This window comes from Cricetulus griseus, chromosome 7, assembly GCF_003668045.3.
Source record: "Cricetulus griseus strain 17A/GY chromosome 7, alternate assembly CriGri-PICRH-1.0, whole genome shotgun sequence".
Classification (NCBI taxonomy): Eukaryota; Metazoa; Chordata; class Mammalia; order Rodentia; family Cricetidae; genus Cricetulus; species Cricetulus griseus.
This window is the reverse complement of record NC_048600.1, coordinates 115,878,847-115,896,943: the sequence shown is the minus strand read 5'-3', so window position 1 is coordinate 115,896,943 and position 18,097 is coordinate 115,878,847. Positions and strand designations below refer to the sequence as shown.

Sequence of the window (18,097 nt, the reverse complement as noted above, 5' to 3'; positions counted from 1 at the left end):
CCTGGTCTACAGAATGAACTCCAGGACAGCCAAGGCTACACAGAGAAACCCTGTCTCAAAAAAAGGAAAGGAAGAAGGAAAGAAAGAAAGACACACAGGAAGAAAGAGAGAGGAGAGAGAATTAGGTTAAGAAAAAAAATAATCTGAAAAATAGCTGGGCAGTGGTGGCACACACCTTTAATCCCAGTACTCAGGAGGTTGAGGCAGGTGGATCTCTATGAGTTCGAGGCCAGCATGATCTACATAGAGTTTTAGGACAGCCAAAACTACACAGAGAGGGGCTAAAGAGATGGCTCAGAGGTTAAGTGCACTGGCTGCTCTTCCAGAGGTTCTGAGTTCAATTCCCAGCAACCACATACATGGTGACTCACAACCATCCATAATGAGATCTGGTGCCCTCTTCTGGCCTGCACTGGTTTACATGCAGACAGAACACTATATACATAATAAATGAATTTTAAAAAAAAGAAAAAGAAAAAGAAAAAAAAGAGAGAAACCCTGACTAGAAAAAGACAAAAATATTGCTGGGCTTGGTGGCACCCACCTTTAATCTCAGCAAAGTGCTGATAGATCACTGAGTTAGAGGCTAGTCTGATCTACACAGTGAGTTTGAGGCCAGCCAGAGCTACATAGTGAGACTCTTGTCTCAAAAAAAAATAAAGTGTTTGCACGATGTGTATGTGTATACAGTTGGTGTGTGTGAGTGCAACATGGCATGCACGTGGAAGTCAGAGGACAGCCTACGTGTCAATCCCCGCCCTCCACCTTATCTAACACATCCCTCTCACTGCTTACTGCTATGTATGCTATGTATACAGCTGGCCTGTGAGCTTCCGAGGGTTCCTCCCCCTCCGCCTCCATCTCATGTAGGAGTGTTAGGGCTAGGAATACAAACTTATGCTACTGGGTCTGGCTTTCATGGGAACTGGGGATCTGAACGCAAGTCCTCAGGCTGGCACGGCTGGCACCTGACCCAGTGAGCCACATTCTCAGCCCTAAGATTTTCAAACATGGCGAAAGTTTTAAGTCAAGTGTATGGTTTGCAGCTTAGTGTGGTATGTCATGTCTGAAATCCTAGCATTCTGGAGGCTGAGAAAAGAGGAGTGCCATAAGTCTGAGGCCAACCTGGGCTAGTGTGACAGAGTGAGCCCCGCCTCCCCCCCCCCCAAACACCTAACTAAATAAACTAAGTGTGACCTGCATATTCCTGCTGGCCAGCTCTGCTATGGAATCTGAACCTGGTGACAAGGGCAGGTTCTGCCGAGGGTCTGGCATACCAAACCTTGGTACCCGATGCTTTCAGAATATGGAAGAAACCAATGATGTTACTAACGGCTGTGGAAGGACTAAAGAGTATCCCTGGCTATTTTTCCCTAAGGGATAGCCTTGACTTGAGATCCCATGAGAGACAAGCACCCCTTCTCAGGCACACCGTTCATCTACTCACCAGCTATAAGCGTGCTCTGTTGCCGGGCCTGTTCTAGCAGCAAAACATGCTGCAGCAGGGAAGCATGCCCATGGGGGCTCGTGTCGCCCTCCAATGTCACACCCAGCAGGCAGCCAGGGATGGATGATGTGCTCATGAACTTGCCAGTCAGTGTGCCACCCTGCCGCAGGGACTGAAGGGCCTGCCTCTCAGCCTCCTGCTGTGTTGACAGCTTCGGGGAGGCCTGGTGAAGTTAGAGGGTGATGGTAGATAAGGCACAGACTGATGCTGCCCCTGTCTTGCCAACTCAGACCAGCATCCCTCCTGAGCTCTCTGCCCACCCACCGGATCAGGCCATGCCTTCTCAGCTCCCTTAGGGCCATGGGGAAGGTGAAAGTCCTGGCTAGGGTATGAGCCCTGTACTTACGGTGAGGTGTGAGTTGGTGACAGTGACTGTGGCCTGCAGCCCTAGGGAGATGTTGGGCAGAGAAGGAGACGTGTAGAGGCTGAACTGGTTTGGGGAGCTGTCCAGAGGGAGGGCCCGGTGCTGGGGGAGCATCTGGGGAGTAGTTGAGAGAGACAGACATGAAAGCAGGCAAAGGAGAGACAGCCAAGAGGGGCAACCTGGACCAAGGCCAAGGGCTCTGAATGGTCTCTCACTCCCCCAAACCCTGAACCCCAAGTGGGGGTGACAGAGACATCAGAGCCCTTCAGGGGCCTGCGGGACAAATAAATCTCTTCTCAAGGCAACATATCCAGGCAAGAAACCTCCAAATGTACACAGAGGCATCTTGGCTGAGCACTCAGCTAGACCAGAAAGAGCCAAACTCCACCTTCCAAAAGAAAGAGCACCTCTGTGCCCCCGACCCCGTCCCCAGCCTCAGCCAGTCCTGTACCTCGGTGGGGATGTTGGGGACTGAGCCAGTGAAGCCGTTCTCAGCGATGGCGCTGTGGGAACTGTTGGGAGAGCTGGGGCCAGAGCCGGGCGCACTGTTACACACGGACGACACTACAGGAGAAGTGGCTGTCACCTGGGCCTGCTTTGAGCCACCCTCCTCCCAGACCTTCACAGTTAGGACAGGAGAGGAGGCCTTACCCCCAGGCCCTGTGCCTGTGATTTCAACGGCTCTCTTCTTAAAGGTACTAATAACAGTACCATCCTTTCGACGTAGGAGGGGACTGCTTCTCCTCTCCGCCACCTTCTGTTTTAGCCTCGAACGGACTTTTAAGTTGGGCTCAGAAGCTGGAGAGACAGTGGCTGGAGTCAGACTGATCTATATACCAACCTGAAGCCCCGCCCACCAGTCGGGGCAACTCAGAGCAGGAGCACTGACTGCCCTTGGCACATGCTCACCTCTACCCTAAGAGCCATATTCCCGGAAGCCAGGACTCACGCACCTGTTTTGCGGAGGGGGAAGTCATCACGGCTGTCATAGGGCCCAAGCAAAGGCAGTTTGTAGGAGGGAGGCGTCCCAGGAGGGCCGCTCTGGGGAGGGGAACTCTGGTCCAAAGAAGCATGGTGGGCTCCCCTGGGGGTGGGGTGGAAGCAGATCTAGTTACCACCTACCCACTGGACCTGCCCCGCTAGGCTAGTTGTTTGACTTGGAAGACTTTGTTTTGTTTGTTTTTATATATATATGTTTTGAAAGAGGGTCTCATATAGCCCAGGCTGGTCTCAGACTTGCTATGCAGTCGAGGATGAACTTGGACCCCTATTCTTTCTGCCTCTACCTCCTGAGTGCTACTATAGGCAGAGGCCACCACACGCAGCACAGCAAAGAAGAGCCATGGAAAGGTCTCCTGGGGGTGGCTACCTCCACCCCTACCCCTCATGGAGCCAGGAGTGTACATTACAGAGGGGGGAAAAATGGATCCTGGGAAGGGGAAGAGAGAAATAGGACGGAGAGAGCTCTCCTAGTAAGACAGACTGCCGAACTCAAAAACGGTTTGCAAGGCAGGGAGCCCTAAGCCATCCTGTAACCAGGCAGCCCCTGAGCAGGGCCCCTCTGCCAACCCTTGCCCCCCAGAGCCATTACCAGCATTTGGGGTGCTGTGGGAGGGAATGGTTGAGGCTGCCTGGCGTGGGCTCCTTTGACTTCGACAAGAGGAATTCCTGGAGCCTCAGCTTTACCTCGGTGCTGGCGATGGCACCTACGGGACAGGGCACAGCTGAGCGGGGTGCCTGGAGCCGGGGCTGCTGTGCGGTGGGGCCCAGGAACTGCGCTCTGGCCTTACTCTCTTTGCTCTTCTCCTTGTTCCGCAGGATAAGCAGCTGCTGCTCCAGCCGCTGCTTCTCCAGCTCCTCTTGCCGCTGCTGCTCCCGCTGCCGCTGCTGCTCCAGCTCTTGCTGCCTCTTAGCCGCCAGCATCTCCTGCTGCTGCTGTGATGGGTGCAGGAGGGCAGAGGCAGTGGTGAGCCAGGCCGAGGCAGGGCTGCACCTCTGCTGGGCCCCGAGCACCCCTGCTCACCTTCAGGTGCTTCTGCAGCTGGACTTCATGCTGCCTCGTCAGGTGGTCGTGCTGCTTCTGAAACTCGGCGAACAAGAGCTGCTTCTGAAGCTGCTGCTGCTGCTTGAGCACCAGGAGCTCTTGCTGCAGTTGCTGCTCCCGTAGCGCAGGGTCCATGGGGCCTGCCAGAGCTCCCCGGAGCTCCACAGGGCTGGGGCTACCTCCACCTCCACCCCCCATGGAGCTGGGCATGGCTCCTGGCAGCACCGGCTTCACCTCCACTGTGGGCAAGAGACACACAAGTGGTCAGTGGATCCAGCCCCAGATTGCTCTCAGGGCCCAAGAGACCACCAGACAGGTCCACTAGACCCTGAATGACACAAATCTCTCCACCCATGGGTGCTGCCTTCCACTTTCTTTAAATGGAGCTGAAGCCATGAACTTCAATAAGAAACTATGCAACAGGGCTGCAGGAAGGGACGGCCTGGCATGCACAGGGCCTTGGGTTTGAGGGAAAAACATGAGTGTGAAAAGTAGCAGTCAGAGAGTGACAGTATTCAATACATGATGGCGATGGCGTCACTGACAGTTAATACTAGGCATTTTATACACATGGCTCGTTTAAATTGCACAGTGATATACAAGTTTGATTCTACTATTATTACCCCTTTCATAGATAAGGAAACCAAGGCAGAGAGAGTTCTGAGTAACTTGACCAGACATAGCCAGGTGACTAAAGAGCCACATGAATCTAAGTCCTACACTCTCACTCACTGTCCCTTGTCTTTTCCCACCTAAGACTACACGTGAAGAGAAACCGAGGCAGGGATTGGGCCTGTGAAGATCTTCCTGATAGCTTGCTCTCTGTGGGTCTTTCAGTCAAGTCCCAGTTGGGGCAGATGAGGGGGGATGAGGCATGGGGGGGGGGCAGGGTGGGAACAGGAGGCCTCAGGGAAAAGGGGGTGCAGGGCTGCACCAAGCCAGGGACAAGAGAGGGCTGGGAGTCAGCCCGGCTTCCTCTGCTGGATTATCTCCTTTCAACAGTTTTATTGTAATTACCCTGAAAATGCCGCTATATATAGAGTGAGCCAAACAGCAGCTGTGTTGGGGGGAGGGGGATGAGAGAATGGGAGTGCAGGGAGGAGGTGGGAGGAGGAGACAGGAAAGGAAAGGGAATCAGACAGGAAGAAGTGATGGCAGAGGGAGGGCTGGAGCTGTGGCAAGGCCCTCAGTCTCCAGCCAGGGGAGGATCCCTGGGCAGGGCACAGCGGTGGAGGGATCCACAGGGTGGTTCTGAGGTCCACACGGACAATGGGCCACAGAATGGGAAAGGTTCCAACTGGCTTATGGGAAGATTGGGTCTTGACCTCTTGATCCCTGTGCACTGTCCTCTGGTCACTGAATGTCATTCCACATCGCTGCCCAGTGGTTGCCAGGGTGACCAGGCAAACACCACACCAGTGGGGAGCCCCAAGCCCAACCCACACCCCACTAAGCCGCCTGAAGCTAACAGGAAGGGGAAGGCAGGATACCGCTGCCTGGGAAGAAGGAAGCGAGAAAGGCAACACCAACTCATCCCCCTTTTCTCTCCACTTCTCTAAAGAAAAGTCCTACGCCCCGCACTCGAGACCAGGGAGGCCACACAGGGCTAAGAAGATGTTCCACCGGCCAAGTGGCTCACTGCATCCCAGGTAGAGAGAAGATACAACCCTGATGTCCTGGTGGTTGCCAGTGTTCAGGCCTCTTCCCACCCCCACCCCACCCCCACACCTGATCCACTTCAAGAGTGGGAAGGGTGTGTGGTGTGGCAGGGACTAAAAAGAGCCCCTGCAAATGTCCTCAGGGAACACAGCACTGAAGGCCATCTCTGGGCCTGGGGCAAGCCGTGCCATTCTTAAGCCTAATATGCCTGGGAGACCCACTAGAGGTGGGAGGTGGGGTGGGGAGGGAGAGCCTCAGCAGGATGTCTCTCAGTACCCCCTCTTCCCTCAACATAAGCTGAGCACATTCCTCTGTGGTTTCTGTCAGCCACACTGACGACTCTGTGGCCACCAGGCCAGAGCCACATCTGCAGGAGTGGCCAGATGAGGCCATAAGGGTGGAGTCTCTCTCTCTCTCTCTCTCTCTCTCTCTCTCTCTCTCTCTCTCTCTCACACACACACACACACACACACACACACACACACAATGCCCCCACACACACACCTCACACACACGCACTCTCACTTTCCCTCATTCCATGCTCTGCCCCAGCACCCAGATGAAAGATGCCTGAAATCTCTTGGGGCCTTTCTGGAGAGGACCAGCTCTACATCAGGGTGAAAAGCAGGGTAGCATCAAAGGAGCTGGTGGCCTGCCTCTAGTCTCCCCAGTCCCCTTCTAACCCCTCCTCCCTCTGCAGCAAAGCCCTAAGCTGGCTGGAGGACTATCAGTCTGGACCCAAAGCTGGCTTGGTTCTGACACTGATCACTCCACCAAGAAGTGAACTGTCTTCGCCTACGGTTCTTTGCAGGGCTAGGGCTGTCAGCGGTAGATGCTAGACCATCAGCCCAGGAAAGGGTAAGACTAAAGATCCCGGCTCCAAGCAGATAACCCAGGTTGGAATAGTAGTGGGCAGGGCTACCTTTTCTTGCAGGAGCCAGGCAGAAAGCTAAGGGGTTCACATAAGGGGGACCCTCCCACTGCTAGCCCCGTTCGTATGCAGGTGGCAGGCGAGCCAGAGGGTTCTACCACACAGCTCCCATGCAAGCAGGAATCAGGAGAAGAATGTTAATTTGTGGCAACATTGGACATACTAGGTTCTACCAGGTGGCAATGAGGCTCCTTTCAGGATGGGACAAAGGGAAGAAAGAGAATGGGGTCTCCAAAATGTATTCTGCCTGGCACAGAACCTAGGCCCTAACTGTCCTGGCATCCCCTTAAGGATCTGTGCCCTCTGTCAGCTTGGCAAGAACAGAGCAGGTGACAGCAGCTGCCATTCAAGCTAAGCACTTGGAAGGGGAAGTGGGTGTGTCAGGACAGGAAGGGCTCGTGGTTGCCTCCTGGTGGACCTAGGAAGGTTGGAGAACCTTGGGGAAGAGGAAAGGGTGGGCTGAGGGGCGTGTTCCACCCAAGAAGATGACTTGTGAGAACTCAGGCCAGCTAGCCAAGAGCTCCCTGGAAGGCCAACATCACAGGGGACAGCAAGACCCCGGGTCCTTATTTCACCCACCCCATCCCACCCCAGGACTCACGCTGACCTGCACAGAACAGAACAGAGTCAATGCCAGGAACTTCCTGTAGAGAGAAGTGCCAGGGCTCCAGGGACAGGCACTGGCTACCTACCCTAAGATCTCAAACCCTTGCTTCCTCCAGGGAGTAGCAGCCTTAGGAGCAAACTAATCCGTGCTGCCTCCATGAAGAAGCCCTCAGCCCAAGAAGTGGGGTGGGCAGCGCCATCTGTGTCCACCCATCAGTGTGGCCCTGCCCATACCAAGCTACGGCTCAGAAAGCACAGACCTGCCGAGTTCATGGGTGTAACTGGGCAGAGTTGATACCAACTGATAGTTTCTTTTCATGCAGTGGCCCTCTTCTGCCCATGAACCCCATCAGACCAGGAGGTTCTACAGCACAAGATATGCCCAGGCCCTCAGAAGGAGAGACAAATGGGGCAACTCTGTGCCCACTGCCAGCATTGCCTTAGACTGAGAATAAGGGGTGAACTGGAGGTTGCACACTGTAATCCTAGATACACAAGAAGCTGAGGCCAACGGATTGTGAGGTGAAAGCCAGACTGAGTAGCTCAGTGAGATATTGCCTCAAAAACAAAATAATAACCACAGCCAGCCATGGTTGCTGCATTCAGAAGGCTAAGGCAGGAAGACTAAAGTGAGTTCTAGGCCAGGCTGGGCTACAGAGTAAACCCTATCTCAACTAACAACAACCAAACTTTGAAATTTAAAGTTAAAACAGCAAGTCCCAGGCAAGGGGATATGGTCTCTAGGTGGATAAGGGGCTTTGGGCCACAAGGAACAGGTTTTGACAGTACCTTTGGGAACTAGGGCTCAAAGTAAACAGATCTAGGACAAGGGACAAGGATGGCTCCTGCTAGGAACACTCTGCAAGCTACACTCCACACTCATTTGGAGAGTCAGACAAACCCTGACCAGCAGGGAATGGGTGCTTTCTACTCCACTGGGGGACCCTGGGGCAGCCCAGGGTTCAGACCCACCTTGAAGACCCAAGCAGCTCAGTGTCTATCTCTGAAAGACCCTTCTCCAGGAGCCACTGAGGAAGGAGGGAATCTAACACAAGGGAGAATTAGGCGATGTGACACTCAGGATTGAAGCAAGACCTAAGCAGACAATCCCTGATGCTGTGGAGTTGCTTTGCCTGGAGGGGACAGGCTGAAAGGGTCCTTTGAGACCATCTGTTTTCAGCCCTCGGTGACAGGCTTTGGAAGTCAAGCTTCACAGAGAGATGGCAGTGCAGAAGTCCCCACAGACTAAGCAGCAAGCAGAGCAGGGGTCCAAATCCAGGTGGCCTGGCTCCCAGCATGGGCAGGAAGTTCCTAAGCACAAGTGTGCTTAGCCTGGCTCTAGTGAGGGGTGTCATTCCAGGCAGCACCCAAGAAGAAGGCGCACCCCACCAGTATCCAAGTAGCCTCCTCTGCCAACAATAGGCAGCTTCTCTAAATGTCTAATTCCCTTGCCTATCCCTTAGAGAATGGAAAAAAGGCTCTTGTCCCCATCTTGGCCTTGAGAGAATTTGAAAGGAGGCCGGGAACACACCTCACACTCCTCTGCCCATGACGCCGATGACCCCTCCCCACCAAGGACAGTTTCCCATGATCTATTTCTGTGCTCTTACGTGACTAGAGAGGCCAATTGAGGCTCAACAGGTCCTACCACAATTCAGACAGCATTTCCACATGTGCAGGCCCGGTATGACTCTCACCTAGCAATTTGCACAACTCGTGGAGCAATGCAAGCGAATACACAAACATGTAATGGTTAAGAGAGAGGGCTTTGGAAAAGGCGGTGCAGGCTCAAGGCTGTGCCACTTGTTAGTCAAGGCTCTAGGTGCCTCCCCATGCTTCATGCAAGCATCTGCAAAATGGCGGCAGAGCACCTACCTCCCAGGTTGCCAAGCCCAAAAGAATGCTGGGGAGCTTGGCACAGGGCCATGAAAGATCTCAGAAGAACTAGTCAGGGCTATTATTATTAATGGCTCCTGGTGTGTGTGTGTGTGTGTGTGTGTGTGTGTGTGTGTGTGTCCATCCTGGCTTTGGCAATCTAACAAAGTCTATAGACTACTACTCAAAATGTTTCTATGGGCTCAGAATGTATCACAGTCATAAAGTGCTTGCCTAATACATGAAGCTCTGTGTATGAACACCAGCACCACAATAATAATGATCATAATAATAAAATAATAAATAAGTTTCTAAAGCTCACAAAATATCCAGGTGTGGTGGTATATGCCTAACCCAAATGCTGTGGGGCCAACCTGAGCTACATTGCCAGACCCTGTCTCAAAAGATCAAAAACATCTCTCTGAGTTCTAGATCAAAACAGAAGTACATAGTCAGACCCTGTCTAAGAAATAAAGTGATTAATAAAAAAACAACAACAACAAAAATATGACGGCATATACCAACTCAGAAGGTTGAGGTAGGAGAATTCCTGAACAAGGTAAGTTCAAGGTCAGCTTGGGCTACACAGACATTCTCCCTGTCTCTCTCCCTATCTCAGCCTCTCTCTCTCTCTCTCTCTCTCTCTCTCTCTCTCTCTCTCTCTCTGACTTTCTCCCTGCCTCTTCCTCACACAGAGGACTGGAGAGATTGCTCATTGGTTAGGATCACTGGCTGCTTTTCTAGAGGACCCAGGTTCAATTCCCAGCACTCACATATCGGTTCACAATAATCTGTAATTGCAGTCCTGGGAGATCCAATGCTCTCTTCTGGCCTCCTCAGGCACCAGGCATGCACATGGTACACAGACATACGAAACAGGCAAAACAATATACACATAAATAAAAATAAATACATTTAAAAAATGTGTTTGGTGTTTTGTTTTGATTTTTTAAACTAAAGGTAAAAAGCACACAAAATAAAATGCTTAGAATGATGTAAGGCCAAGCTGGGTGTTGCTGGCTCATGCCTTTAATCCCAGCACTTGGGGGGCAAAGGAAGGAGGATCTCTGTGAGTTTGAGGCCAGCCTGGTCTACAGAGTGAGTGCTAGGACAGGCTCCAAAGCTCCACAGAGAAACCAAAAAAAAAAAAAGAAAAATGTGAGGCCAACTTCACAAACTACTTAGGCTCTACGAATGCTAGGCTCAGTCTCAAGCCACAGTAAAGCTGTAGCCCTCATCCAGGTTGTCTGAAGGTCACTCTGTGGTCCTTTCCCAGCACAGCCCTTCCTATGAACTGCAGCATGACCAGCAGTTAGGTGCCATCGAAAGAGATGAGGTTCTGGGAGCTTCATCCTATCAACTCTAGCGCTTCAAGGCCATTTGCCTGGCTTCAGTGCCTGCTTTTTGCAGCTCAAATCTCAGCAGTGAAATCCCCCCACCCCCCACCCCCCCAAAACATCACCTGGAGCAATGAGTGCAAGCTGTAGACCCTGTTTTCAAGCCCCACCACCACCCTAAGCAGTCTGAAATCCTCCCATCCTTGACCTCACTGTACCCCACTAGAGGTGACACTTCTCCCCAAGGCTATTCTCTATCCTCCTGGGGCAAGGTCCTGGGAGACCCTTAGCCCTTCCTCCAGCAAGGCAGAAGCAATGTGAAACTGACCTCAGAGACCCTCAGAATGTCAGTAAGGAAAAGGCCCAGGAGCTCGGCAACTCAACGCCCCCAGCTGCAGGAGGAGGAAAGTGAGGCCACAGAGGGAACAGGCTTGTCCAAGGTCACCTGAAAAGGAGGCAGAGGAGCCAGTGCTTAATCTAGACTCTCCTGGCTCTCTCTGCCCCGCTCCCTACAAAGCAAAACGGGGAAAGCCTGGAGGCTGGTGCCAAATTTAGTGAGAGATGCAACAAGGAGCCCTAAGGATCCAGCAACCTAGATGAAGGTTACCAGAGCCCAAAGGTAGAAGGGAGAGGAGGACAAATGAGGGAAACTGGAGGCAGGCTGAGACTCTGAAAGACCTTACAGGGATGTGGAATCCAGGTGAAGTACACAAGGTATCCCTGGAGTCAGCGTGATCTTAGGAGGCTATCTAGAAAGGAGGGTCCCCATCTCCCCACCATACCAAAAAATATCTGGGCACAGAAGCTGCAGGCAATTAAAAGGCACAGTAACCATGCAAAACCTGCAGCTGTTGCTGGGACTGTTGGCTCCTACCTGCAGGGAGTGGTGGTAACAGGAGCAACAGCGCAGGCCTGCTTCCATTCTCCACGCACAACCCAGGCTTGAGTGTCCAGCAAGGCACCCGGTCCACCTGGCTGCTTGCCATAATCCCCCAACTCTGCTCAAGTTTAGACACCTGCTGCTGGCATCTCAAAACATCCTCTCTCCAGACTGCCAGGCTGCTGGGAACTGTATTTGACTGTCTAGGGTAACAGCCATCCGCCCTCTGCATAGGCGGGTCTCGCACCAGGGGCCTTCCACGAAACATGAGAGACAGACAGCTTAGAATCTAACTTGCCTTATGTCAGAACCGCCAGAGGAGGAGTTTAAATGTTGCCTCCTGAGCTGCTACAGACTCAGAACCTGCATCTGAATACATCCCGCTGGCAATTCTGTTGCAATTCAAAGCCAGAGACCCACTGTCTCACAACTTTTCTGGGCAGCCTGCACTCTCTCCTCTGTTGACAATCTGGCAGCTGTTACAGTTGTGTGTGGACACGGTTAATCTGATTTCCTGTCTGGCAGCTGTGCAGAGGGAAAGGGACAGCTGAGGGTCTCAAAAACAAGATGAGCTAGGAGGGCATGGGGGCAGCAAAGGCTCTGTCTGGGTGGGTGTTTTACTCTGTTCCTGAGCCCTCCCTCACCTTCCTTTGAGCTAAAGTGCCTGGAGAGACAGAGATAATTGGCTAAGTGGTTCCAAGTATTTATTGAGGGGGGGAACTACTTTTAGACACCCCAGGATCGGGGCCAGAATGGGCCCTACTCTCTAGGAGCACAAACTCTGGAGGCACACAGACAGGCCTACCACATAAGGTTGTACAGGTTGTATGTATACTGCAGATGGGCACCAACTGAACGAACGAACTGGAGTTAAATCTAGTCCACGCTCTGGTTGCCAAACCATAGGCACCAGGTACAAGGACACACCCACCCAAAGGACCATTGTTTAGAGAAATGTAAGAGTTTTTGTGTAGAGTTACAATGGTCCCCACACAGGCAGACCTGAGTTCAAATCTTAGCTCTTACTTATTCTGTTATTCTGTGATCCTGGGTAAGGTTTTGGGGTTTTGTTTTGTTTTTGTTTTTGTTTTGTTGTTGGCTTTTCAAACAGGGTTTCGCGGTGTAGCCCTGGCTGTCCTGGAACTCACTCTGTAGACCAGGCTGGCCTCAAACTCACAGAGATCCACCTGCCTCTGCCTATCTCCCCCCCCCCCCAAGTGCTGGGATTAAAGGTGTGTGTACCACTGCCCTGCCCTGGGTAAGTTCTTTGACTTCTCTGATCCTTCTCAATTATGGAATGTGGGTTATTAACATCCTTCCTAAAAGAGACCAGTGAGGAAAGTCCCGGGTATCCTTGCCACCTCGTGTATTACAATATTATTTCCACTTAAGTCCTGCCCTTCCTACCTTCCTGGCATCCCCACACCTACACATTCCTGACACACAGCCATGCTCGGAATGGCCTCAAGAGCCTAAATAAGAACAGCCAGGGAAAGCCCCAGTTTCCCATGGGACTTCCCAACATCCAGAGCATTCCTTCCTGGCACACACCAGATCCATACCTCCTTCAGTGGGCAGAGAAGCCTCCTCCTCTGCCACCCCTTCTCATATGTCCAGGACTCAGCCCAACCAGAAATGGACAGGGAAATCAGAGTCCAGTTCTGGAGTCATTGGGAATCCCACAGTGGTGTTAAAGATCCCAGGATCCTCAAGCCAGGGCCAAGTGGAGGTGCCCACTGTGCACTGGGCAGTGACATGGTAGCTAGACAGAGACACCCATCTGTCAAGAGAGGCCGCCAGTCACCAGCAGTGGAAGCAGAAATTGTCCCCTTGTCCCTTCCTTAAGCAGGAAGAGCAGAGTGTTTCTGTCCCTCTTGAGGTCACTTACCCTTAGGTGCCACCATAGCTGTCTCTACTCAGCCACCAGGTCAAGCCCCAGAATAGCACCCAGGCAATCTGCCAAAAGGCTGGGCCTCCGCCCCCTCGTGCGACGCTCATTCATCTAAGTGGCACCCACTGTGCTAGGTGCTGGGTGTTGGCAGCCAAGAAGACAGCATAGGGAGCAAAAGCGGCCCCCAAATAAGAATTCCCAGGACTTGCTGCTACAAGGGACAGAGAGGCAGCCTCTTCTCCAGTCCTTTGGGCTGGAGAAACCAGCAACACCATTCAAGAAACTGGCTGGAAACTGGCTTTTTCACTTGTAGGCTTTTGCATATTGTCTAGAGGCTGCTCAAGAAATCGGTAGGAGAGGGTGCATGAAGCGAAAGGGGCAGGAGGGAAACACCAGGCTTCTGGGCCCTCATGGCCATGTTTATCTAGGGTGGATTTTTTTTTCTTAACCCAAAGGTTAAAGTGTTTCTATTTGAAACGACTATTTACATTCCAGAGTCCAAAAAAAAAAAAAGGCAGCCAAGCTCCAGGCCTATATCTGTCCCCAACAGCGTCACAGACACAGCATCAGAGCTGCTCAGGGGGAACATTCTTTGCCCCCCCTTCCCCCAGAGCTGCTCGGGTGACTCACACCTCCCTCCTGCCAGCAGGGACTGCTTGCCGTGGCTCAGAAAGCCAGGTTGGAGACCAGGGATAGAAGAATATAGTCCTAAACTTTCAGGATTTCTGGAGTCTAGTTCAAAAAGGATAAGTAAGTAAGAGGGAACTTGGGGCCAACTGGTGGCTCAGTGCAGAACCGGCTGACAGCTAGTAGCCACCCTAGGTGATGCTCTGCAGACATTCCTGCACCTCTGAGGAGCCCACCTTAACACCCACAGGGCAGGGTTTGGAGGTTGAACACAGGAGCTGTAGCTCAATTAGCTCTGGGCAAGAAGCAGCCTTTTGGATCCTTCCCAGAGGCCTGGTGGGCACCCTGCAGGGTTGGTCTCCTACAAGACTATGTCCTATAAGAGGACACCGAGTGAACATCCCAATCCATGTCCACATAAACAGCAAATCGTGTCCCAAGGAGTTTCCAAACCTTCCCAAAACATTCTTCTGAAACCTCCCAGTCCTACCCCTGGACCTTACCCCTGGACAGTTGAGAGCCAAATCACAGGTACCCAGAGAGGCACACAGCTCCCACCTTCTAATTGGAACCTTCAGGTCCACACCCACATATCCAGAGTCAAGGGCTCTAGCACACAGACACACATATTCTCTCTCACACACAAGTACCAAGCCAGGCCACTGCCAGGAGGGGCCAAGTGGGCATGGGTCCAGCTGGCCCCTCCCTGGAGGAAGCATCCTGCGGTGCCAGCCTGGTGGGGAGGCTGTACCAGAAGGGCCTGGTGCTGCCAACAGGTTTCTGAGTGAGAGGAGGAGTGGCCAGCTCTGGGGAGACTCCACCAACCACCAAGAACCAAATAAGTCCCCCAGAGAAGGTGGCAGGCTAGGAACACTCAAGCTTAAGTAAGATGCCCACCCGAGTCAAAGTAACACTCCTCTACTGTGTTAGTAGCCAGTCAAGGGGAAGTGGAAGACATAGCTAGGAGCTAAGGCAGTCAAAATATACTTCAACATCCCAGCTGCTAGTCTCTGAGCAACCCTATCCCAAGGAGCCTAAGTGTCCATTCTCAAAAGTCTCCCGACCAAAAACTTGCCAAAGTCAACTACACCCTGACCAGGTCAAACCAAGCCACAAAAGCTAGAACATTTCTGATTCCTGTAGGTACCCCAGGTACACTTTCTTCCTCTGCTCAGTTGTGGGGAGCAGGCAGCCTGGAGACAGGTCACTGACCCACTTCCACCCCTTCGACCATGGTGCCAACTAGGCCAGAATCCTGTAGGAAGCCCCAGCCCCTCACAGCTGAGCTGATCTGCTCAGGGCAGAGGGATGCGGCAGAGGGTAGCTCGGAGGCAGGTTGAAAGGGCAGCTCTGGGCAAGGATGGCAGGGAGACTGCCCTAGAAGCTTGGCTCTTCCGATCCATGGGTGTTCAACAGAGCTCTCAAGAGAGCTGAAGCAAGACCCCAGTGGGGCACGACTCACAATAGATGCTCAATCCAGGTAGAAAGAAGCCCAAGAACTGAGTGCAGGTGGGGACACAAAACCACTTACCTGCCACAGGGATGCTGTGCAGAGGAGTCCGTGGCAGGATTTCCAAGGATGGCTCCCGGCCTGGCATGCCATCTGCTGAGAAACAGGACTCGGTCTCATAGATGGTTTGCAGCATCTCCACGAGCCCCTGTGCCTTGGGCACCAGCAGCATGCCAGGGAGGAGCCGCCCGAGGCGGAAGCCGGTGAGGGGAAGGTGGTCAGCAGGGCCAGCAGGCTGCTCAAGGACTCCCTCAGGCCACTGCCGCTGGGACCCACAAGGCAAGGAGGCGCCTCATCCGGCCTGGGCGCTCTGGAGGCAGCAGAGGCAGGGAGGCTAATGAGGCTGTAGGCCTACTCTCTACTCCAGGAGCATGGACCAAGGCCTGTCCAAAGGTTCCAGGAGTTGGGCTATGGCTGTGTGCTCAGGGGACAGGAAGGGGAGCTCAGTGGGCAAGCAGGCTCTCTGTGTTCCCTCCCAGCACCACCGGTGACAGCTCTGGGCCTGGCTCCCTGCTCCTCCTCCCCGAATGAGCCGCCGGCAGCTGGCAGGAGACTGAAATAGCAGTTGGGGGAGGGCCCTGTCTATAAATAGGTGGAGCATGCTCAGGGAGCCGCCGGCTGGCTGCCAGGAGCCCAGGCCTGGCGGAGGCCCCATGGGGGGGGGGGGCGCGTTTCACCCCAGGAGGAAGCGCCAGTCAAGGGGGAGGGGGGACTGGGGAGGCCTGTACTCAGAGCCAAGGCCACAGACCTGGGTGGCCAGTGGCTGGACTGGAGAAGAGTGTAGGCAGGGGACCCAGCATCTGGGATCAGCTTGGCTACTGCTGTGGGCAAACAATGGACTGGACACCAAGAAGCCAGCCTGAATCTGCTACCTACCCACTTTCTGAGCAGAGCAAGGAAAGGAATCAAAAAGACTAGGGAGAGGTGACAGACATCCAACCACCTGGTCTAACCTCACACCTCCTCCTAACAGCCTGTGGAGTTTGTTTAACTTCTGCCTTCCCACAGAGCTGGGAGATGCCTCCCTACACTCTTACTATCAGGGAGACCCTAAATAGCAGTAGGATGGCAGCTCTCTCCCACCCATTCTAAAGTGCCACCTCTGGCAGTCGGCTTCTTTCCAGGGAGCAGAAAGACTTTCTGGGCAGGCCTTGCCCAGCCCAGGCAGGGGGCTGGACAGCACCTGCCCATTCTCAGCTCAGTTGATGTTTGCCTGGCAGTATAACCAGTGCTGTCCTGAGGGCATCACAGATACCATTGCCTTTATGGTAACCACGACCTCCAGAAAGGGGCCAAGATGGGGAAACTGAGGTACAGCAAGATGAAAGTCACTCCAGTCCCAGAGCTGCTCATTTTGACAGGGATGGAGGTCTGAGGTTATGACCACCATACCTGACAGGAAAAGGGATACCTACATAAGTCTGCCCAGGGACAAGGCTGTCCAGTGCCCAAATAGGAAGTCTTAGGGTTGGAGGTCTTCCAGTTAGTCATAAAGCTGTTGGCATCCTGGCCTGGTGGAGTAGCCCCAGCTCTTTGGGCCTTCATGGGCCATGGGACCACTGTACCATCAAAGTTGGTGCCACCTGCCAGCACTCCCCACTGTTGATCTGCCCCTTCTCCCCAGATTGTGCCTCCTACTGATAAAGAGATCCCACTTGGCCCCCTAACCTCACTGGAGCCTTTTAATAGACTGGTTATTCCTGGGTCTATATCCTCCTCCCCTTTCCTGACGTCACAGTTGCTATTTTGGACCCCTCCTGGCCCCTCCTTGCCCCCCACTCCAGGCACAGAGCCAGGGACACCTGTCCTCTCTCTGGACTGGATGACCTCACCCTCCTGTCAGGAGCCTGGGAGAAGCTGTTTAACCAAGGACATGGTGGCTATGGCTCACAGCAGCCCAAGCTTCTGCCAGGATAGCAAGGGCCTCCTCCCAGAGGTAGCAAAGCACATGCATGAGGATGGCAGAGGCAAGCTTTTCCAAGCATAGTGAGATTCAGATGCTGCTGGGATTTGTTTCCCAGTGGTAGACGAGAACCAAACTGGGAGGGGTCTGAAGCTACAGCCATGTGGGATTCTCGCAGAAAAGGCAGCGGAACTGTGCAACCCAGGAGCTTGGTGATGGAAAACATCACCTGCGTGCCACCCTTCCCCCAACTGCATCCTGCCCAACGAGGGAAGACCAGGGGCTCCACCAATGAGAGTCACAGGCAGCAGAAACAAGGGAGCACAGAAAGCCGGGGGCAGCAGCCCCTCCCAGCCGGGACTCCACCCACCCACGCTGGGAACAACCAGAAGGGCTGGCTAGCCCTGTCCTGGCTCACTCTGCCTGCCCCAGGCACAGGAGAGAGGTAAGGGAGTCCTGCTCAGGGGAGGTTAGCAAGGCTCTTCAGACCTTAGATTAGCCTGATGTCAAAAGATCAAAGAGGACTCCCTTTCTTTTCTTTCTTTCCTTTTTTTTTTTTTTTTTTGAGATAGGGTCTGTAACCAACGAAGGCTAGCCTCAAACTCACAATGATCCTCCTGACTCAGCCTTAAACTCTGCTGGGACTACGGGTTTAAACCATCAAACTTGGTAAAGTGGAGTCTTTACCAAGTGTGGGATCAGGGACAACAGCCAGCACCACCACGACTTCTATGCATTAGGAAGAGAAATGTCTATCTTCAAGGCAATCCCCAAAAATCCTCCAAGGAAATGTGTGGGGACAGGTCTAGGGGGAGGAAGATGAAGATGACGAAACAAGGTCTTCCTGACATTTAATCCCAACCTTCCCTGTTACAGCGCCCCTCTCTCTGCTTACATTTCCATTCCTCACTATCTCCAGCTCCCAAGCCCTATCCCACAGATCTCACCAAGTACTCACTAAAA

General features: G+C 53.2%; 1 protein-coding gene across 1 annotated transcript in view; it reads right to left on the bottom strand.

Annotated features, from left to right (window-relative positions):
* Positions 1-18,097, bottom strand: part of Hdac5 (histone deacetylase 5) — a 29,691-nt gene that overhangs the window by 7,614 nt on the left and 3,980 nt on the right. Inside the window, 9 exon segments of the mRNA NM_001246781.1 lie at positions 1,448-1,670; positions 1,854-1,985; positions 2,323-2,435; positions 2,523-2,669; positions 2,825-2,955; positions 3,463-3,577; positions 3,662-3,806; positions 3,895-4,154; positions 15,253-15,324. Of these exon segments, the coding sequence (NP_001233710.1) occupies positions 1,448-1,670; positions 1,854-1,985; positions 2,323-2,435; positions 2,523-2,669; positions 2,825-2,955; positions 3,463-3,577; positions 3,662-3,806; positions 3,895-4,154; positions 15,253-15,324 (1,338 nt within the window).